The sequence below is a fragment of the Canis lupus genome, chromosome 5, assembly GCF_003254725.2.
Source record: "Canis lupus dingo isolate Sandy chromosome 5, ASM325472v2, whole genome shotgun sequence".
Lineage (NCBI taxonomy): Eukaryota > Metazoa > Chordata > Mammalia > Carnivora > Canidae > Canis > Canis lupus.
Genome location: NC_064247.1, coordinates 26,372,897 through 26,396,251, shown reverse-complemented (window position 1 = coordinate 26,396,251; position 23,355 = coordinate 26,372,897). Strand labels below are relative to the sequence as shown.

Sequence of the window (23,355 nt, the reverse complement as noted above, 5' to 3'; positions counted from 1 at the left end):
TGAAGCAGGAAATAAACACCTGCATTTCAACACTTAGTTTTTACTCATTGTTCTATAATACCATTCAAATCATATCACTTAAAGGGCCATCTGTATGGAGAGGTATATATAAGGCAATCTACAATCTTCATAGATTCTGAAAGGATGAAACCAAAGGTTTGTTGTTGGTTTTTGTTTTGTTTTGTTTTGTTTTGTTTGCATTTGGAATATAGTCAAGGAAAGAAACTAGTACTAAGAACAGGTGTCCTTAAGGTATATAAAGACAGTATGAAGAGGAAAATCGTATGTCAGGAATAAAAAGAAGGTATCAAATAAAGACACTGTTTCATTTCTATTTCTCTATATGAGAAATTTTTCCAAATTAAAGCATGGCATTTTATGCAACTTGAGTCCCTGACTATACACAGAGATTAGGGACTTTTTTACCCTTATTAATTTTACTGCCACATTGCTCATTTCTTTTTTTTTTATTTGGAGACTGTCTTAGTTTGGTTTCCCCAGAAGCAAACCTTAAGACACAGATTTATGTATAATCCATCGGTTTATGAGACGAAGAACATACTGAAAGAGCATTGGAGAAATGCAGTCAATTAAAGGTGCATTTATCCTGAAAATGACCACGTGGGTGACCAAAGCTTAATCTCATTTGAAATTAATGTAAATTACTAGAAGATTATTGTAAATGTCATTTGAAATTAGTGTAAATAGAACACACATATCAGAATCCTCCCTCTGGCAAGGATGTTAGAATATTTATGCACCAGGGCTGCAGGAAAGGAGGGCGTCTATTCCAGGCACTTCTGACCTTGCCCCCCTGCCCTCCCCACTGAGAGCAAAGTGAGGGACCAGGGAGACCAGGAAGTCATGAAAATCCTGGTGCCAGCAGGTACAGCAGTAGACACTGAAATGGTAAGAGGAAAAGCATGGGTGGGCAGCCAGTAGCATCTGTGACAGCCACTGGCCATACAGACAAAGGACTTTAGATCTGAGAAGGGCTCTACCCCATCTTTTACTGGAAGTCAGTCAGCCTCTGCTGGCAGCTGCTACCGAGAGATCAGATCATTACTTTGAGAGATAGCCATCCCTTTACAGGCAACATTCTTCCACTCCTTTTTCCCTAAAAGTGAATTTGTCCTAATTAGAAATTTTTATTATTCCTGACATCCTCAAGTACAGATGAACAAAAATACATTTGTATACATGTGCATGTATGTGCCCCTTAATCCTAAAACATTTGATGAGAGTTCTAGTTCCCTGTCCCTCACCTCATCTCTTCTCACACTAAATAGCCTTAGTTCTTTTTGTTCTGGGGTTCTTTATTTTCTTCTCTCCCTCTGTGAGTTACACCCCAAAAGTAAAAGTCCTCTTTTCTTACAGGGTCATAACTCTGCAGTGCATTTGCAAAAGCCCTTTGCCTTATGTTTTTCTTTTGGTGAAACTGAGGTAAACTAAATAAGCTAAAGCTTTTGATTTTATCTATAATAAAATATTTTGAAGCATCCTGACGATCAACATGCAAGGGACATCTGGGGGTTTGGGATTTCTATGGAAACAAAGGACTAGAGAGAGTGACAGTAAGTCTCCAACATTTACCAGGCATCCTGTCCATAACACCACCAACTATACTGTAGTGCTTTGCTCATGTCGTGGAATTCTCTGGAACATGATAACAGCTGGGAGAGGAATTTCCAGCTGAGTTACCAAATCAAAGAAAAGGAAAACCAAAATAATTCATACTCAGGTGTGCTGTTGCAGGTCTCCAGCTCGGAGACTGTTCAATACAATGATCATAGCTTCGTAATAGTAGTTCAAGGTGATACACAGCAACCCTCATCTAGAAAGACCCCTGAATGCTTTATAAACCATCGATACATAAAGGATTCACATAAAATTAGATTGAGGGCTAAAGGCCAAACTCTCGTCATTTACAAGTCTCAAATGGATCTTAATATACTAGTGTTGGGGTGTTGATATGCTAACTTCTTTATTCATCCACTCCATCAATATTTATTTAACATCTGTCTGTCTTTCAAATTACCTTGTTCTCCCAACCAAATGATACCACATCTTAAAATCCATGGTACTCCCTTTAGTCTGTCTGCATCTTAGTCATTTCTGCCTGAGGCCTATCCCCTTAAGAGATTACTTAAACACTCTTATCCCAACAGCACCGATTTACTTAGGTTTATATGCCTTGAATCTCCTTACCCTAAACTTATACATAGGACACATTTATTGAACTAAATTTATTTAAAGGTGGGGTCAAGGTAGAAAAGTGTCCTGGATTCATTCTTCCCTAATTTTAATAAATGAATAAAGATTTAGAAGTCACAGTCATAAAGACTATGCCATAATTCATTAAAACAATGCAGTGACTGCATCAGGCATTTACCCTATTAATATACATGGGTCTGATTTTAAAATTGAATCATTTGACCAGTACCATAGATACTTCTAAGCAACTGTCTCCTAAAAAAAAAAACAAGAAAAAAAAAAAAAAAAAAAAAACAAGAAAAAATAAAGGAATCAATTAGTCCCTTTTTTTTTTTTTTTTTTTTTTTTATTCATAGGGGCACAGAGAGAGAAAGGCAGAGAGGCAGAGACACAGGCAGAGGGAGAAGCAGGCTCCATGCAGGGCCTGATGTGGGACTCGATTCAGGGTCTCCAGGATCACGCCCTGGGCTGCTGGAGCTGCAGGCGGCGCTAAACCGCTGCGCCACCGGGGTTGCCCAATTAGTCCCATTTCTTAAGCGTTTTATTCTGGTAGCGATGGGCTCCTTTGAAAGCGTATGGTCAGTGGAACTTGTATATTCTTCCTAACCCGTTCCTCAGAACTCTGAACAGATACTTGGTCAATTATTCTTTGTCCATTTGCATCCTCTGTTTCTTTTAAGAAGATAAAAAGAATAGGAAAACAGAGTCTCTACTCCTACATGTTTTTACCTTTATGAAAGGCCATAATTAATTATCGCAACCAAGTCCTCATCGTGGGCCTTGTTTTCCCTTAAAAAACTGGGCCAAACACACTTGTCAGTCATTGTTGGAGGGCTGCCGGGAGGAGGGCGTTCATTCCCCGGGCACTTCTGTTGGCCCCCTGTCTCCCCGCACTGTGAGTAAAGTGGGGGGACCAGGGAGACCCAGAAGTCACAGAAATCCGGGTACTGGCAGGAGTGGCAGTAGGCACTGAAGTGGTAAGAGGAAAAGCATGAGTGGGTGGTCAGTAGTGTCTGTGAGTCACTGGCCCTACAGACATACCTGTGCTGTTATATATTCCTGTCTTTCCCCTCACACTGTGCACTTTCATTCTTTATAAAGAATAAACATCAGAAATACAAAGACACAAGGTTTGATCTGCATCCAAAGTCAAGTCACTCTGATTGCTGTTTTTGATTTTTCATTTGTTTGGTGGTTTGTTTTTGTTGTTTTGGTTTTTTAACAGGAGGTTGTCTTCACATTTGTTGAGATGATGATAGCCATGTAAAAACACATCTGTGACACTGTCAGTTTCACACAACAATTAAAAATTCTTTTTTGAACTTAAGCAACCAGTACTCTAGGTGCAGGACACTTTACTATAGAGTATTGAAGTATAAATTGGATTTTTTTTTCCACAAAGAAATTCCATCTAGTGTTGGATGCTTGGCAGAGGGATCAAAATCTGGCCTTAACCTCAGTCAGGGTGGGGTGGGGAGTGTTCAGAAGCAGTGAGGGCCTCACAGCAGTTTGTAGGGCACATTCATTTCCCCCCTGCCAGGATCTGGCTCAGCAAAATAACGGTGTTCTCTCTGGCCTCCCCAGCCAGGTAAATAAATCCTCTGATCACTGCTCCCTGGGGCCCTGGGTTCCCATCATGTTGATGCAAATCAAGCTCTGCAAGGCCTTTTCTGCCAGGATTTTTGTCACTTTTGGTTGTTTGTGGTTCCATAAGTTCTAATTCCTTGAAAACATATTACATAAGCTTTAATTTATTACAGTTCTTTACTAGATAATCTAGAACTGACAGTAATTTCCTTATGGAGACACCAAGTGCAGAATTTCTGCCAGTTCCACATTTTTTAACACTTACAAGTGTTAGATCTTTAAAATGATTCTAGAAAGGGGCACCTGGGTGGCTCAGTCAGGTAAGCATCTGCTTTCAGCTCAGGTCATGATCTCAGGGTTCTGGGATCCAGGCTCATGTTGGACTCCCTGCTGAGCAGAGATTCTGCTTCTCCCTCTGCCTCTGCCTGCTGCTCCCAGCCTATGCATGCTCTCTTTCAAATAAATAAATAAAATCTAAAAAAAAAAGAAAAGAAAAGAATTTTAGAAGAAGGGAGAGGTTATTGACTGCAGCCACAGAGAAATCATACGCTGAGAACCTTGAGAGGAGAAGAGGCAGGATGAGTAGGGGTGCTTGAGGAGAGTGCAGAAGGGTTTACACCATCACACCAGAGAAAGTTACAGTGAATCAGCAAGAGAGAAGTAATGAATTGTCCTGTGGCAACACTCCCTGCTGAGGTCCAATAGTGAAGCTCTGGAGACACGATAAGAGAGTATACAGTGTCCTAAGTATAGCCATCAGGTGTTCCTTGATAATTATATTTTGCACACACTCCCCTGGAGATCCCCAGAGAATACCAGTGCTCTCACCTCCTCAACCTGGGCTAAATCACTTGGGTTTGGGTTATCCAATATGATGACTAATTAAGCACTTTCTTTAGCAGACCTTGTTTACAATCCCATCCATGCATTGCTTGTCCTCATCTTTATGGTGAGACTGTCAAGGGATGTTCAGCTTTAGATAAACTGTGGGCTAAATCGGGCAATATAAAAGATACAGACATGCTACGTAAAACATTTCAAATGCATAGTTGAGCTTCCCGGAGAGAAAGAAAAATCTTCTGGAGCCAGCAATGAAAGGCAACTGCACCCACAGAAGTTGCCAGATTGGGCAACCTGACTGGAGGTTTAATGCTCACCCAAGAACAGGGACTTTGGGCTCAGCCAAGGCAATAAGTTAGACCTCAGGTCTGATTTTAAGCCACACTCTTGAAGAGTGATACCCACTAAAAGAGACAACTAGAAAACAATGTGCTCCCTGTACAAGGAATCACCTGAATGTTTTCTGCCTGGGGCCAGGCTCAGTGTGGCAAGGCAGACTCCTTCTGTGAGAAGTGGTCATCACTACTCTCTTTAGGCAGATCGTAAGTTTAATTTGAATTTATACCACACTCTGTGAGCTGGGAATCAGTAATAACGAACACTGCAGTATCTGTTAGAAGCAAATATAGACATCTTTGAAGGGGTGTTTTCAAGGAAATTGATAAAGAATTTCCCAGAATCGTTGAAGGAAATCCTTGTATTCTGGAAGCACAACAATTCCTGAACAATATAAACAAATAGTAAGAAGTAAAAATCCAAATTCCATCATAATGAAATTGAAGAACCATCAGAATAAAGAGGAAGTCTTAGCTGTGACCTAAAAGAAACGATAAGATGAGCATAGAGACTCCATTTCACCAATGGCATGTGTGCAAAGCTCTGTTTTTTGATCATGATTCGTATGTTCTGGACTTTAAAGGGATTTTCCTTTATTTCATACACAACTCATCCATTTACAAAGAATTCTTTTTAGAGGCTATTAAAATGCTAAAAACAATTTAATTTTTTCTTTGATGAGGAAAGTACATGAAATTCATATATTGTGTTGTCCACTTTGAGGAACAAATGAAGTTACAAAGTGGCTCATCAGTAATTGTCGTTAGATTTTTCTCTCATTGAAGGAATTATCAATTTTATAGAAAATAAGAGTTTTCACTTGTAATGCAACTATATTTCTCTGTTAGAAAGTTCTGAGTTCCTAATTCTTGAAACATTCCTAAAAACATTCTTAGAAAAAAGATGATGAATCTAACAGAGAAAAAGTCTCTTGATGTTGTTTTGTCTTTATTCTTTTGATTACAATAAAATACTGCTCTATCCATATGCAAGTGGGAATTGACTAAGTATTCTCTAGTATCAGAGGCGTCTAAACACAGATACTGTGCCTCAGAAAAATCTTGCTTGCTGCTCAGGACAAAAATCCAATCTACTCATAGAAAAGCATTCTTAACAATAGAAGACACTTAACAACCTATCATACATTACATATATATGTAATATATATATACATTAGTTTGTTTCATAACCATTTCTTTCTCTTCTAGGGAATTATAGCATGAGTAGTAGTTTTGTTTTCTTTTGTTTTTTTTAAAGATTTTATTTATTTATTCATGAGAGAGAGAGGCAGAGACACAGGCAGAGGGAGAAGCAGGCTCCATTCAGGGAACCTGATGCGGGACTCGATCCCGGGTCTCCAGGATCACACCCTGGGCTGAAGGCAGGCGCTAAATTGCTGAGCCACCCAGGGATCCCCAGTAGTAGTTTTTTGAACAAGGTTTGGTAAATGAAGGCTCTTTTATACAGCATGATTGAAATTAGAGTGTTGGGTTTTTTGGTTTTTTTTTTTTTTTTACTTTAATCACAATTTTTAAGGTGGCTTACGAATTTCTTCAATTATAAGAAAAAGTAACATTTTCTCATCGTGTTTCCACATGGAATTATGCTAAAATAGTGAAAATTCTATTTTTAAAAATACCCTTCAGTAAAGTTAAATTGGTTTTTCCTTGTTTCCTTCTATCTTCACAGATTGTGAGTGTTGGGAAGCATGTAAAAGGCTACCATTACATCATTGCAAACTTGGTAAGAGCTCTCTGTTTTTTTCTTTTTCATAAGAATTGCTCAAGCGTTCCAAATTATAATAACTGTGCTTTAAAATAACACTTCAGTAAATGAGTAAACTACATTACTCACTAAGCTTTTTGTAATACCTAGGATAATATTTTTGATACAGTAGTCATCATATTTCTAATGCGCAATTCAATATATGTTTATGCAGACTAGTTTGACATCTGCCAAAGCACATTTAAAAGTGATTATGATATTTGCTTTACTATGATATCACCTGACAAATTAAATAATTGTCTTTTATCTGTACAAATGATTAATGTACCATAATTTAATGTATGGATTAAGGTTGCCAATACTTAGGATATCACAAGGATGATCAAACTGATGACCCTCGTGCTCTGATTTTAAGAAAAGCAAGATTAAAACAGATATGTAAGGAAGTCTTTTGATTGGGAGTAATCCAAATATTTTTAAAATTATGTCAGCTTTTCATGTTGTGTTATATATAGACCTATATTGAAAAAGATACATACACATTAGTATAAAATCCTGAAAGTGCAAATCCTTCTAGATTTCTTGCCAAGGCTCACCAAGTATTTCTTGTTAACTGTGCAGTGTAGAGGGAAAGCAGCCAAATAGGGGCCCATTCTCCTTGCTTCATTAGAGTGCCATCTGCCCCAAGGGCTTAACCTCAGATGTGGTTTATTTAAGAGAAGTTAAGAAGGTTTTCTCCTTTTTCTCTTTTCCTACTATGTATTTCTTTGGTGAGGATCTTTTCCTTAACACAGGGAAAGAACCAAAGGCTGCAAAGAGATTCAGATTTAATTCTCGTCTTGTAGTGAGTGGGCCATCACCCTCTGAGACAGGAATTTTTAGCTGTTAGTGAACTGGATCACACTATGAAATTGAGATATTAAAATTCAGCAATAGACTATCAACTCTTCTTGCATGGTGTTTTTGGAATAAAGTATGATTTCACTAGCTTCATGGATTATCATGAAAATACTGAGAAATGTTGACTTATCTTTCCCATTGTTTTTAGTAGGCTTGTAGTCTGGATATTTTAATATATTTTATAAAAATATAATTCTTAAAATTAGCATATCCTGATATTAATCACTAAAGACAAAAAACTTACGTTTCTGGAATGTGTACACTCACAATGACATTATACAAGGAAATTCTAACAAACAGAGGGTTTTGACATCCCTTCCTTCAAACAAAGAAATTCAGAAGAAAAAAAAGTCAATAGACTGTCATGCCAGAAATGAATTGTTGACTTCAACAAACTAGTACAAAATGGAAAGAATGGCTATCAGAGCCTGTCTTAAACTTCCCTAGTAGATGAGAGCATACTTAAGATATCTATGTAATGACTAAATAACACCATATGAAGTAGAAAGAAATATTTGCTTGTATTAGGGCATATAATCATCACATAATCAAGGGGTACCTGGGTGGCTCAATCAGTTGAATGTCTGTCTCTTGATATCAGCTCGGGTTGTGATTGTGGGGTTGTGGGATCAAGCCCCATGTTGGAGTCCACACTCAGCACAGAGTCTGTGTGTCCCTCTGCTCTTTCGCCCACTCTCTTTCTCTCTCTCAAATAAATAAGTAAAATCTTTAAGAGAAAAAAAACAAGATTTTACCATATGTATTTGATATCATTGTAACACATGACTAGGTCAGTAACTTGTCCATATCTACATTATAATATATTGTTTTAATTATGCTTTTCTGACTTATTCATTTATTTCTAAATAACTGTGACTTCCAAAACAAGAATGATTTTTGTTCTTAAGAACTACTGCAGGGATCCCTGGGTGGCGCAGCGGTTTGGTGCCTGCCTTTGGCCCAGGGTGCGATCCTGGAGACCCGGGATCGAATCCCACGTCAGGCTCCCGGTGCATGGAGCCTGCTTCTCCCTCTGCCTATGTCTCTGCCTCTCTCTCCCTCTCTCTCTGTATGACTATCATAAATAAATTTTAAAAAAATTTAAAAAATAAAAAAAGAACTACTGCAGAAGATTCCCAAATATGAAATAAATCCATTATCAAAAGAAAGATTATATTAATATAGTTAATGTTGAAAGGCTGAATAATTTCCTGCTAAGATCAGGAAAACAAGGATGCTCCCTCATGATTTATGTTGAACATTATACTGAAGCTTCTAGCAAGGGATATTGGGCAAGAAAAAGAAATAAAAAGACATTCAGATTGGAAAAAAAAAAAAGATATTTTTGAATAGAAAATCCTAAGAAATCTAGTAAAAAAAAAATCTAATGAGAACTAGTAAGTAGGTTCAGCAGGGTTTTGGATAGAAAGTCAATATAAAAAATTGTATATTTCTGTATGCTCATTCTGAGAGTGAAGTTAAGAAAATAATTCCATTTATAACTTCCAATTACAATTTACAATTAATGAGGAACTGCTATATAACCAATTCAGCAGGACTGTTTAGTTGGAGGAACCTAGACGGAGAGATAGGAAGCTCCTGAACTTCCCTCCTCCCACAGATACGCACAGAGTTATCCCTCCGAGAGAAATCTGGAATCTAGCTCAGTGACTCCTACACATCAGGCAACTAAGAAAGTACCCACATTGAAATGGGTAGGAAAGGCTGAGACACACTCTTTCATAAAAACTGTGTATACCAACACAGTGTCATACAGTCAGGAGGGCATCCATCCCTAGCTCCCAGCTTCTCCATGAGCAGCAGAGGATTTGGACCATACATTTAGCACCCCAGCTTTTAAGGCTGTCACTCAAGAGACAGGCCCATAGAACACCTATCTATGAAAGTTGATGAGTTATACATCCACAAGACCCACAGGACTATAGAAACAATTCTTAATGGGCTCATGAGGATTCATTGTAACTATCCCCACAGGCCTTATTAAATAGCACAGAGGGATCAAGCAAAGATGCCCATCTCCATCTTTCCCTGAAAGGAAATTAACTACCTACTTTACAATCTGCTGCCTGAGAGCCCATAGGCAAGAATCTGCATTTAGGAGCTGCCTGCATTAAGGAGCTGGCTGTGATTCCTCATGGAGTTCAGGGGATCTGGTGGATATTTCTGTCACATTCTCCCTCTGGCTCACTTCCATTACAAAACCAGGTCATCAACTTGTCTCTAGAAGAAGATTGTACACATGCCTGGTGGCCTGCCTATTACTGTTCCCACTCAAGGGATGACTGGATCTCATAGCTGAATGTACTTGTATTCATAAATCCCACAGGACTGTAGCAAATAATGAGGTAGTTCTTAACAGGTACACATGAGAGTACTCACCCAGGTATCTCCCCAGGGCTGAACATAGAAGGAACTGGCAAGATGCCCATTTCCCAGTCTTTCCCTGAAATGGGTTTGACTGTATATTTCACAAGCTGCTTGCCTGAAAGTCAATCTTACAATCAGCCTGCATCTAGGTGCTGACTCTGACTCTTTCCTTTGGGACACAGCCAGGTCCCTCACTACTAGGAGCCACTAAACAAAGAAGGCTGCTTGAGTAATCACACAGATTTAAGAGACAACCAACAGTTTAGTCTGTGCTAATTTGATGAGGGTCATCTCCTATACAACACCAGGGTGTCAAGACTGGCAGAGGTATGTGTATTATCTAATGTGTAGAAACCAACCAGTACAGAGAATCAAGAAAAATGAAGAAAAATGAAAATGCATTCCAAACAAAAGTACAAAATAAATCTCCATAAACAAATCTTAATGAAATTGAAATATGTGATTTGCACAATGGAGTTCAAAATAACAGTCATAAAGATGCTTGTTGAGGTCAGGAGAGCAATGTATTAACAAAGTAAGCATTTCAACAAAGAGTGAGAAAATATTTTAAGATATACCAAACAGAAACCACAGAGTTGAGGAATACAAAAACTAACTACAAAATTCTGTAGAGGTATTCAACAACAGATTGGAATAGATGGAAGAAAGATTAGCCAACTTGAAGACAAGGCAGTGGAATTCACCCAATCAGAGAAGAAAAAAAAAAAAAAAGATATACCTGTTAAGAACTCCCTCATTATTCGCTACAGTCCTGTGGGATTTATGAATACAAGCACGTTCAGCTATGAGATCCAGCCATCCCTTGAGTAGGAACAGTAATAAGTAGGCCACCAGGCATGTGTACAATCTTTTAGAGATAGGTTGATGACCTGGTTTTATAATGGGAGTGAGCCAGATGTAAATTGTGACATCAAAAACAAAATGTGGGGAGAAATATGGAGAATTGTAGAGCTTTTGTATGCATTCAAAGTTTAGTTGTTTCCAGTTTAAAATAGACTGTTATAGCTATAAGATGTTTTATAAAAGCCTCATGATAACCACAAAGCAAAACTTATAGAAGAAACACAAAACATGAAGAGAAACGAATCAAAACATACAACCTTGGGCAGCCCCAGTGGCTTAGTGGTTTAGCGCTGCCGTCAGCCTGGGGTGTGATCCTGGAGACCCAGGATCGACTCCCACATCGGGATCCTTGCATGGAGCTTGCTTCTCCCTCTGCCTGTGTCTCTGCCTTTCTCTGTGTGTGTCTTTCATGAATAAACAAATAAATAAAAACTTTAAAAAAAGGAATTTATTCTGTAAAAAAATACAACCTCAAAAATCATCAAATCACAAAAGGAAAGCACAAGAGAGGATGAAAGGAAAAATAAACTACAAATCAGCTAGAAAACAATTCACAAAATGTCTATAGTAAGTCTATTCCTACCAACATCTATTTAAATGTAAAGGGACTATGTTCTGCAATCAAAAGACATAGAGTGGCTGAATGAATTTTAAAAAGAAAGGAAAAAAGAAAAGACCCAACTCTGTATTGCCTACAGAGACTCATTTCAACTTTAAGGACACAAACAGACTGAAAGTGGAATAATGGAAAAAAGAAAGACCACGCAAATGGAAACTGAGGAAAGAAGAAGTAGCTATAGATATGTCAGACAAATTGACTTAAAGTCAGAAACTATAACAAGAGACAAAGAATATCATTTTTTAATGGTAAAGGAGTAATTCATCAGTAAAATACAATATTTGTATATACTTTTGTACTCAATATCAGAGCACCTAAATATATACTAAAGCAAATATTAACAGATCTGAAAAGAGAAATAGACAGCAACTCCAAAATAGTAAGGAACTTCATCACCCCAGTTTCCTTTTTTAAAAATTTAAATTAAGATTAATTAATATAGAGTATATTACTAGTTTCAGGGTAGAGTTTAGCGATACATCAGTTTCATATAACACCAGTACTCATCACATCACGTGCCCTCCTTCATGCTGGTCACCCAGTTATCCCAATCCTCCACCCCCTTTCCTTCCGGCAACCTTCAGTTTGTTCCCTAGGGTTAAGAGTCTCTTATGGTTTGCCTCTCTCTCTGTGTTTTTATCTTATTTTTCCTTCCCTTCCTCTACATTCATCTGTTTTATTTTTTAAATTCCACATATGAATGAAATCATATGGTATTTCTCTGACTGACTTATTTCACTTAGTATAATACACTCCCATTCCATCCATATCATTGCAAATGGAAAGATTTCATTCTTTTTAATGACTAATATTCCTCTGTGTGTGTGTGTATGTGTGTGTGTGTTTCACCTCTTCTTTATTCATTCACCTGTCGGTGGACATCTGGGCTTTTTCCTTAGTTTGACAATTATGGACATTGCTGCTATAAACATTGAGGTGCATGTGCTACTTCAAATCACTACATTTGTATCCTTTAGATAAATACCTAGTACTGTAATTTCTGGGTCATAGGGTAACTCTGTTTTTAACTTTTTGAGGAACCTCCATATTGTTTTCCAGAGTGGCTGCACTAGTTTTCATTCCCACCAACAGTGTAAGAGGGTTTCCCTTTCTCTGACTCCTCACCAACATTTGTTGTTTCCTGTGTTGTTCACTTAAGCCATTCTCTCTAGTGGAAGGTGATATCCCACTGTGGTTTTGATTTGTATTTCCCTGATAATGAGTGATGTTGAGCATTTCTTCATGTATCTATTGGCCATTAGTATGTCTCTAAAGATATGTCTGTTCATGTATTCTGCCAATTTCTTGACTAGATTTCTTGTTTCAAATCCCATTTTCAATAATGGCTAGATCCTTGAGGCAAAATATCAACAAGAAGGCACTGGATTTAAATTGCCTATTGGACCAGACAGTCCTAACAGATATCTACAGAATACTCCACTTAACAGCAGAAGTATATACATTCTTTTCAAGCACATATGGAACATCCTGCAGGATAGATCATATGTTAGGCCCCAAATAAGTCTTCATCAATTTAAGAAGACTGAAATTATATCATGCATCCTTTCTGACACATAGATCTGAAGCTAGAAATCACTTACCAAAAGAAAACTAAAAAATCTACAAATATACAGAGATTAAACAAATGCTTTTGAACAACCAGTGGCTTAAATAAGAAATTAAAAGAGAAATTTAAAAATACCTTGAGACAAGTGAAAATGGATATGTAACATACCAGAACATGTGGAATGGAGCAAAAGCAGGTCTAAGAAAGAAGTTTATGGTGGTAAATGCCAAATTAAGAGAAAAGAGATATTAAATAGTCTAACTCTATACCTCAAATACAAGAAAAAGAAGAAACTAAGCTCCAAGTTAGTAGAAGAAAGGAAATAACAAAGGTCAGAGTGAAAAGAAATGAAATAGAAACTAAAAACACATTAGATCAATGAAATTGAGAGCTGGTTTATGAAAAGGTAAACAAAATCAACAAATCTTTAGCTATACTAAAAAAGAAGAAAGAAGACTTAACTAAATAAAATAAGAAATATGAGAAGATACAACTCATATGATACAAATACTAAGGATCATAAGAAAATGCTATAAACAATTATACACGGTCACATTAGAAGAATACTTGAAGAACCCAGATAAATTTCTAGAAGCATCCAACCTACTATGCATGAATTATGGTGAAAAAGAAAATTTAAACAGACTAATAATAAGAACTTTGAAGCAGTAATCAAAATACCCCCACCAAAAAAGTCTAGGACCAGGTGGTTTCATGAGTAAATTCTACCAAACATTTAAAGAAGAATTAATACCTTTTAAAATTATTCCAGTAAATAGAAGAGGAAAGAACACTTCCAAAACCAACATTATATGGTTTCATTCATATGGGGAATATAAAAAATAGTGAAAGGGATTAAAAGCGAAAGGAGAGAAAATGAGTATGAAATACCAGAGAGGGTGACAGAACATGAGAGACTCCTAACTCTGGGAAATGAACAAGGGGTGGTGGAAGGGGAGGTGGGCAGAGGGACGGGGTGACTGGGTGATGGGCACTGTGGGGGGCACTTGATGGGATGAGCACTGGGTGTTCTACTATATGTTGGCAAATCGAACTCCAATAAAAAAATATACAAAAAAATCCAGTGTTACACTAATATCAAAGTCAGACACTACAAAATAAAACTAAAGTAAAGCCTTATATCCCTGATGAACATAGATGCACCGATGCTCAACAAAACATTAGCAAATCAAATTCAACAGTATATTAAAAGGATTATACCAGGATCATACCAACATCAAGAGTGATTTATCCCAGAGATACAAAGATGGCTTAAAATCCACAACTCAGTCACCGTGATACACCACATTAACAAAAGGATAAAAACTGCATGATCATTTCATTAGATGCAGAAAAAGCATTTGACAAAATTCAACATCATCTTATGATAAAAACTGGGTATACAAGGAACATACCTCAACATAACAAAAGTCATGTATGACAGCCCACATAATACCCAATTTTGAAAAGCTATGAAAGATTTTCCACTAGAGTTGGGAATCGGATGAGAATGTCCACTGCTGCCACTGTTTTTCAATATAGTACTGGATGTCCCAGTAAAATACACCCAAATTGGAAAGGAAGACATAAAGTTGTCTCTGTTTGTAGATGATACAAAATATTGTATAGAAATGTATACTGATGATACAAAATATTATATAGAAATATTGCATATATAGAAAACTTTAATGATTTCACAAAAAAACTATTAGAATAAATCACTTCATTGAAGTTTTAGAATACAAAATCAATATACAAAAATCAGCTATGTTTCTATAGAGTAACCAAAAACTATCAGAAAGAAAAATTAAGAAAACAGTCTTATTTACAAAAGCATTAAAAACAATATAAATACTTAGGAATAAATATAACCTAGGAGATGAAAGATCTGTGCAGTGAAAACTCTAAGATATGGATGAAGAAGACACAGATAACTGGAAAAATATTGTGTGTTCATAGAATGAGAGTATTAATATTGTTAAAATGTCCATACTAGCCAAAGCAGTCTATAGATTCAATGCATAAAAATATGCTATTTAAAATAGCATATTTCATAAATATAGAAAAAACAATCCTAAAACTTGTATGGAGCCACAAAAGATCCCAAATGGCTAAAGCAGTCTTGAGAAAGAAGAACAAAGCTGGAGGCATCACACCTGATTCAAACTAGATCACCAAGCTATGATAATCAAAGCAGTATGGTATTGCAATGAAAATAGACACACAGATAGTGGAACAGAATATAGAGCCCATGAATACACCCTGGCACACATGGTCAATTAACTTTCATCAAAAGAGCCCAGAATATACTATGGGAAAAGAAGAGTCTCTTCAATAAGTGCTGTTGCAAAAATTAAATATTCACATGCAAAAGAATGGAACTGGGCCCTTATATCATACATAAAAACTAATTCAAAGGTGAGTATATTTTTCAACATAAGACCTAAAACTGTAAAACTCCTAGGAAAAAACCTAGAAGGTAATCCCCTTGACATTGATCTTAGCAATTTTGTTTTTGGATTTGACTCTAAAGGCACAGCAATAAAAAGCAAAAATAAACTAGTAGGACCACAACAAACTAAAAAGCTTTTACCTAGCAAAGGAAGCCATCAACAAAATGAAAAGGCAACATACAGAATGGGAGAAAATATTTGCAAACCACATATCCAAAATAGGGGTTAATATCCAAAATATAGAAGGAAGTTTTACAGCTCAATAGCAAAACAAAACAAACAAAAAAACAACCCAATACCTCAATTTAAAAATGGACAAAGGACTATTTTAACAAAAAGAAAAAAAACACAGATGGTCAACAGTACATGAAAAGGTGCTCAACATCACTAATCATGAGGGAAATGCTAATCAAAGCCACAATGAGATATTAGCTCACACCTGTTAGCATGGCTATTACCTAAAAGACAAAAGAGAACCAAATACTGGTAAGGATGTAGAAAAATGGGAACCCCTGTGCATTTGGTAGAAATGTGAACCAATGTAGCCCATATGGAAAACAATATTAAAAAACAAAATTAAAAATAGAACTACCATGTCATCCAGCAATCCAACTTCTAGGTATATATCCACAAGGAAAAAAATCATTATATCAAAAAGGTATCTATACTGTTCACTGTAGCATTATTCACAACAGCCATGGTATAGAAACAGCCTAAGTGTTCACCAACAGATGAATAGATAGTGTATATATATATACATACTATCTATTCATATATATATAGATATTCATATATTTATTCATATATATATATACATATATATATAATCAGTCATAAGAAATAAAGAAATTCTGCCATTCTGGCAACAAGGATGAGCCAAGATGGCATAATCTAAATGAAAAAAGATTAAGACAAATACTGTGTGGTATCACTTACTTGGGAATTTTTTAAAGAAATCTTACTCAGAGATTAACTCCTAGAGAACATAGTGTTGCTTACCAGGAGCTGGAGAGTGGGGAACATAGAAAGAAGTTGGTAGAAGGGTACAAACTTTCAATTACAAGGTGAATATGATCTTAGAATCTAATATGTAACATGGTGGCTGTAGTTTATAATACTGTATTATGTAACTGAAATTTGCTAAGAGAGTAGAACTTAAAGGTTCTCCTGGAAAGATAAAATAAAAAGGTAAACATGTGAGGTGATGGATATATTAATTAACTCAATGATGGGAACCCTTCCACGAGGTACACATACATCAAATCATCGCATTGTACGCTTTAGATATACTACAACTGCACTTGTCAGTGATACCTCAATAAGATTGAAGAAAAGACTGATTTAGTAGTAGCAAAACATGATTTCTAAAATAACCACTTTCATTAGTTATGAAAATAGCCCAGACACTTTAAAATATTCCGTAGTCATAATGTTGAAAAAGAAAGCAGAGGATATGAAAGTCAACTCATATTTACCAAAAAGAGAAGAATGAAGCGAGGCAGACATCTGACATCAATATGTGGTCCATAAAATATATCATGAATTTAGAGACACACATTTTTGCAAAATGAAGGATCTCCATTATTTAAGCGAGGTTAACTCCACAGAGAAGCCAAATTTCATTATGGATATTTTTTTTGGATTCTTTTAAAATGATAATCCTCTATACCAAGACAGAAAACAAGTAATGTCTCAGAAATACGGGCTTCTTAATGGCCATTAAATTCTTTCCCTGAAATATCAAAGGCAGATTCCACATATTTAAATAAAATAATATTCTGTTTCATTATGAGTAAAGATGCAAATGGGTTGTGAAAGTTCATCAGCAGTACTTAAAACTGTCTTTTCATTATCCATCAGTTAAATTTATCATCTTCAATTAACTGTGATTCAATCTCACGCATCCTTCTATTTTGATGAAAAGGGAACGGATGGATGTTTTCCGTGTTCCTCTAGTCCCCTTTGCTACTACTGCAGTGTGCTAGGATCTCACCTCCAGCCAGGCAGAAAGAAATGAGGATCCCTTTCCTTTATTACTCAAACTTCAGCCTGCTGGGCATCCAAGAAGACCCACTCAGAGTTGGCACCATCTAAATAGCATGAGCTGTGCCTGCTGTATAAGTGAATGGACATGCCCCTCCTAGATTCTGGAAATTTCTCTCTACTATCACTGCCATCTAGAGGTACTGGTGAAAGCACATGGTATCTTATTAGATTAAGCTCTGTTCTAGAAATTTCCAAGATACAGGCAGGAAAACATTAGCTGTTGGTTCAGTATCATTTGTTTTTCAGAGATTTAAGTAAGAAAATTGCTTTCATATTTTCCCCTAGACTTCCTCGTTTCCAGTTCTTTGTTTGCTTTGCTCCCGGGTTTTTTTATTGTGTGTGTGTGTTTTTTTTAAGACAGGTACGATCATATCATTTCCCAGCTTAAATTATTTCTTTGGCTCTAGGCTGCAAATGCAGTAAAAGGAGCTTTCTAAAAGGGAAAGACCCTGAGATCTCTCCAACCAACCCTACCTGCTAATAATTGTCCCTCTCACTTCTCCATAAAACTTCCTGTAGTTCTCAAAATGACACACTGCCATTGTCACCACCTCCTACCAGAAGAAGCATTCTAAATCTACCCACCGCGCTGTGAACATCCTTCAGGGTGAAGTATTGACACTACTGTCTTTCTTAACCTCAGCCCCTTGCTCTCGCTCCACCTGGCACATGCCCCTTCCTGAAACCAGAATCATGCCCAGACACCTGATACCTCTTTTTATCTTTGCAGCTTTGGCTTTGTCTCCCAGGGAGGCAGTCCTTAGTCCACCCAATTCTAATGAGCAGTCACTCCTTCCAGAAAGCTGTCCTGTGTACTTCATCTGATCTTGCCTCTTCTGGGCTCACAGATCACTCCATATACCAATAATATAAAATGCTTTTATTTTTTTTCATTTATGAAATCATTATTTTATCCGTCCTCTGTACCAGGTATTATCCACCCTCCTGTGGCCCAGCTGCAAACTAAGACATTACCAGCACATTGCAAGCTCATTAAAGGAAGAAACAATGTCTTTTTTGACCTTATATAGAGTGCCCCTACCCTCTTTCTTTGTTGAAGGGCTCCTGTATCCTCCAGCATGCAGCTTATGTCATCAATGTTTATTTTGTTGCTATAATTGTTCTAATTAACCCTCAACATAGATGTTTATTCTATATACTGCAAAATGGGGTTCAGTGTGATTTACTCAAGATCTCATGGATCCTCCATCTCAGTAGCAAGATTGAAATGCTGTCCTGTCTGGTTACAAAGAACAAATACATTAAATAAATAAATAAAATCAGTATGAGTAACTACCTGGTGTAGCGACAGAGTGAGCATTCATTTAAATATTTCCTCTACCTACTTTGAGGGGGATCTGGTCTTACAGACATTCTCTGTATTTGTATTCAGAGCTTCCTTCAGCCCTCCTCCAGCAGAGTATTTAAATATGTCCACCAAGAGCAATAAGAAACTGTTGGCATCGTCGCACCTGCACCACGAATTCTTAAAATCTTGCTCTCATTTAGATTTTTGATTTTTAAAAAAATGCATTCCATTTACATCTAGGAAAACACCTGGCTCTTTCATGGAGTAGTATAAAATTATGGAATGATCAGGGTATATCATTAAAGATTAACCAAAGCTATTGCTTACCTGTCCCTTAGCTCACCTCACACACAGACATGCACACCATCCATGCCTCATTTAGAAGGTAAGGAAGTTCAGATGCAGAGAGTAAAGTGACTTTTCCAGGTGTAGGTGCCTGGTTGATGTCAGAATATAGCCTAGAACTTAGTTCCCTGTTTGCAAACTAGCACGTTTTTACTCATGGACAACAACCCCACTCCCGATTCCATGAATGTGAAGACAATGTTTTATCTTTTTCTTAGTGCACACTGTATTTTTTAACTTTTCTGCATTGAGCATGTCTGATTCCACCATCTACATACTTGATCACCAAAAAGGGATACTTTCAATTTCTTAACTACCTTGTTTTTAAAAGATGTTAAAAGGAAATCTCTCCCATTCTACTTGGCAGCCCTTCTGTTAACTGCACCGAGCCTCCTCAATATGATTTATACAAAACTGCAGAAATGTAATCAGAATTCGACAAATCCTACAGGACGAGCATTTATTAAGCACCTGTGATGTGATGAACCTACAGATTCAGCAAGATATCTGAAGACCTGCCATTTTAAAATTTCCTTTTGCTTTTTTACCCTCAGAGGATGTATCAGCTGTCCATGAAAATTAAAAGGAAAACCAAGTTGGAAGTTAATATTTCCTTAGGATGTCAGTATATTAGAGAGAGAGAATATATACTGTTTACTTAGTTACTAACCCCAGATTTCACACACACACACACACACACACACACACACAAATACTGTAGAGTTACAATCTTATGACGAAACGCTGTCCTGTCTAGTGTCTCTTAGAACCTTCGGTTCCACTATACTTTCTAGGTAAACACTGAAGTCTCCATAGGTACCAAGGTTCCCAAGAAAATTACTTCACAGTCTAGATCCTATTAGTCTTCTCTATAAAACTATTTTAAAGACTATGAAAGAAAAAATATCACCTGGACTCAGACAGACATCGTTAATATTAACGGAGCCACCCAGCCCTCATTCAGGTCAGAACTGAAAGAAGCAGAGGCGGTAATATTTTGTCCTTCATGCTCAGCATAGCAGGATGGATTTAGAGAAATGTAGACTGTTATTCATCAGTGAGACTTTACATCAGATGGCTTCTCTGAGGCTCAGCTTTGGCTGTGTGTCTTGCAGCTGTAGTTGATGCTGCGAAAGAAAACGTGACAGGTCTTTCAGCCACCACTGAAAGAAACTAATAATGTCATCAATTAGCAACTAATGCAATACTTGAATCACTGTGGCTTTTGGAAAACTGTTTTGTTGTTGTTGTTGGTGGTGGTGGTGGTGTGTGTCTGTGTGTGTGTGTGTGTGCCCGTGGCTCTGCCCTATCTTTTCGTAGAAGCAAACAAATGTTCAGCTGACATTTTACCAGCTAGAGATTGATGGACAGTGTTTTTCCCATTTCAAAAACATAGATTTGCTTTCTGGTGTCTAGTCTTTTTCCCAGTGAAATGAGAATGTTACTGATGAGCTGTCAAATTAGTTAGCACATAATAGGCAGGAGATAAATATTTGTTGAGGGGTTTAATTAATAACAGCTATCACCGACTGAATTCAAACCAGATCTGCTAGCGATGTTAGCGTTGTCATTCCTGTTTTGCATGTCAGACACCTATAGCCAGAAAGTTACAGAGGTGGATTCAGAGCCTGGACTGTTTTCGACACCACTACCCTCCCTCTCCTTGGAACATTGTTGATAAATCCCAAAATTAAACACACACACACCTGTGTAAGAATCCACAGGAGTGCAGGGTGATAAAGGCCCATGCAAAGTCATCATGTGTTTGCTGGGTGATCTTCAATAGTGTTTCTTTAATCTACTGAGCGTTGGTTTCCTTATTTGTAAGATAAGTCTAATAACAAGATGTATCTCTCAATCTTATGAAAACCAAACTACATAATCTGTATAAAGTGCTCAGCACAGTGCCCAACCTGTAATAAGCCCAGCATCAATATTAGCTATAAATACACAGTCCTGGGGCTTTGGATAGTAACTTTGCTTAGCTGTCAGTAGATTCATCTGTTTTTTCTTAGTCAAACAGCAGTGTGCATATATAACCTGCTTTGTTATAAACAAAAAACACGGAGGTTTTCAAAATCAAGGCTGAGACACATTCAGAAAGAATGTGTCTGTTCTCTCTGATTGATGCACTGATTCTTGTTGCAACTGCATGGTCACTGCTGCATATTTTACTTTTGCCAAAAAATAAATAGACAGATAAACAGAACTTTCCCTTAGTTCACTCAACACAGTTCAATCAAATTCACATTAAAAAAAAAAAGAAATTGGGGCATCTCGGTGGCTCAGTTGATTAAGCATCTGCCTTTGGCTCAAATCATGATCCCAAGGGTCCTGAGATCGAGCCCCACATTGGGCTCCCTGCTCAGTGGGGAGTCTACTTCTCTCTCTACCTATGCCTCTGCCTCTCTCTGTGTCTTTCATGAATAAATAAATAAATAAAATATTTTTAAAATAAAATTTAAAAAACTTTATTAAATACTAAGAGAAAACCAGGAAGAAAGCAAATACAGATGCTAGAAACTCATAACCACTTGTGTACATGTGTTTGTGTTGAGGGGAAGGTTACTTTCCTCTGAGCCAATATCTTTGGTTTTATTAATTTGCATTCCTAATAGGTTTTCTTCCCTCTTCTTGAAATTGCCTAATTGTTTTACACTTTGTATTGTTTATTTTTGTAAGGTACCTTAAATACTTAGCAGAAAAAAAATGGGCTGGGTATAAAAAAAATTAAATGATAGAGATTGAGGAAGAAAAGGGAGGTAGGGAGGGAAGGTGAGAGGAAGGAAATGACTTTCCAAAATTTTTGAAACTCAGGTAACTACCTGTGCACTGAGAGAGGACAGTTCCCTCAGAGCTCCCTCAGCCTACCTGGTAAACACCATCTTGTTTCCCACCACAAAGAAGTCTATGAATGGCCTGTCTTGCTCTCTTCTCTCCCATTAGTATGTCCCAGGACTTGGAGGGTTGTAGTGACTCATATAATCAAGTCTTTTACTCGCCCTGGCTCAAATGATTGGCTCTGTCTGCTTTTAGATCACTTTGTAATTAAACTGAACCCCCTTTAAAAAGTGCTACCCATCACAGTCTCAAAGTATCATAAAACCTTGATATTCCCTTCACATAAGACACATTTCTACACATCTATATCAAAGGGCAATTATGCCCTCAACAGGAGGTTTTTTGATGTTATCATTTTCATCTCCTGTATCCCCCTCCATGCTTCATAAAAGGCATTCAGAGGCATTCAAGAAATACTTGTTAAATTGAATTGAATTGGAAGTATTTTTATCCTTTTCTCATGTATTAGATTGTGGATGGCAGAATTTAACAGCTAAATTGGCGTAATTGAACCCTTCCTGTTTCCAGCCATTGTTTTATTAGAAATCTAAATAGATATACATGTTTATTATTAACTTATGTTACCATTGAAGAGCTGAAATGTAGACCAATGAACTGTTAACAAACTGTCATATTTATTTCTATAGGGATTCAAGGATATTTCTCTTGAGAGATTTATACATGGTGGAGCCAATGTTACAGGATTCCAGTTGGTCGATTTTAACACACCTATGGTAACCAAACTAATGGATCGCTGGAAGAAACTAGACCAGAGAGAGTATCCAGGATCTGAGACTCCTCCAAAAGTATGTGTTTGTTTCGATCTTATATGTTTTTAATGTTTTTAAATTTTAGGGTAGAAACTTCATCATGCAGTTGTTGCAGTCATTTTTTGTCGGCATAGCATAGTGTAGGGCAGAAGCATTTTGTCACTATCACTGCACTACTCAAGCCTTTAGTAATTTCTAACTTTTATATGTTAAGAGCAGAGCTGTTAGCCATTAGCTCAGGTAGTTTACTCTTATCATTATTATTACTTTGCATAGAGATTTCCATGAAGAAACAATGTTAAAACAGTGTTTCATTGACTAAATATTTCAATGTAAGCAAACGTCGGTAATTAGCACATCAAAAAACCACCATTAGACAAAAACTATATTTGCAAAGTCATTTATAATGAGGAGAGAAGTTGGGAGAAATGTAAAATGTATAAGCTTCTGCAAAATTTGTCTTTCAAACTAACAGTAAAAAGGTCAGGTTGTTTCATTTTTCTCTGGTTGACACCGCAGAAGTATGTTATTGGTACTCACAAAAGAAACTT

The 23,355-nt window shown here is 37.0% G+C and overlaps 1 protein-coding gene across 12 annotated transcripts in view; it reads left to right on the top strand.

The window, feature by feature from the left end:
- GRIA4 (glutamate ionotropic receptor AMPA type subunit 4) overlaps nt 1-23,355 on the top strand; it is a 372,420-nt gene that overhangs the window by 275,159 nt on the left and 73,906 nt on the right. For all 12 annotated transcript variants that reach the window (XM_035717050.2, XM_049110033.1, XM_049110032.1 and 9 more), the window contains 2 exons: nt 6,667-6,720; nt 22,682-22,840. In XM_035717050.2, the coding sequence (XP_035572943.1) occupies nt 6,667-6,720; nt 22,682-22,840 (213 nt within the window). The remainder of the gene's footprint in view (nt 1-6,666; nt 6,721-22,681; nt 22,841-23,355) is intronic.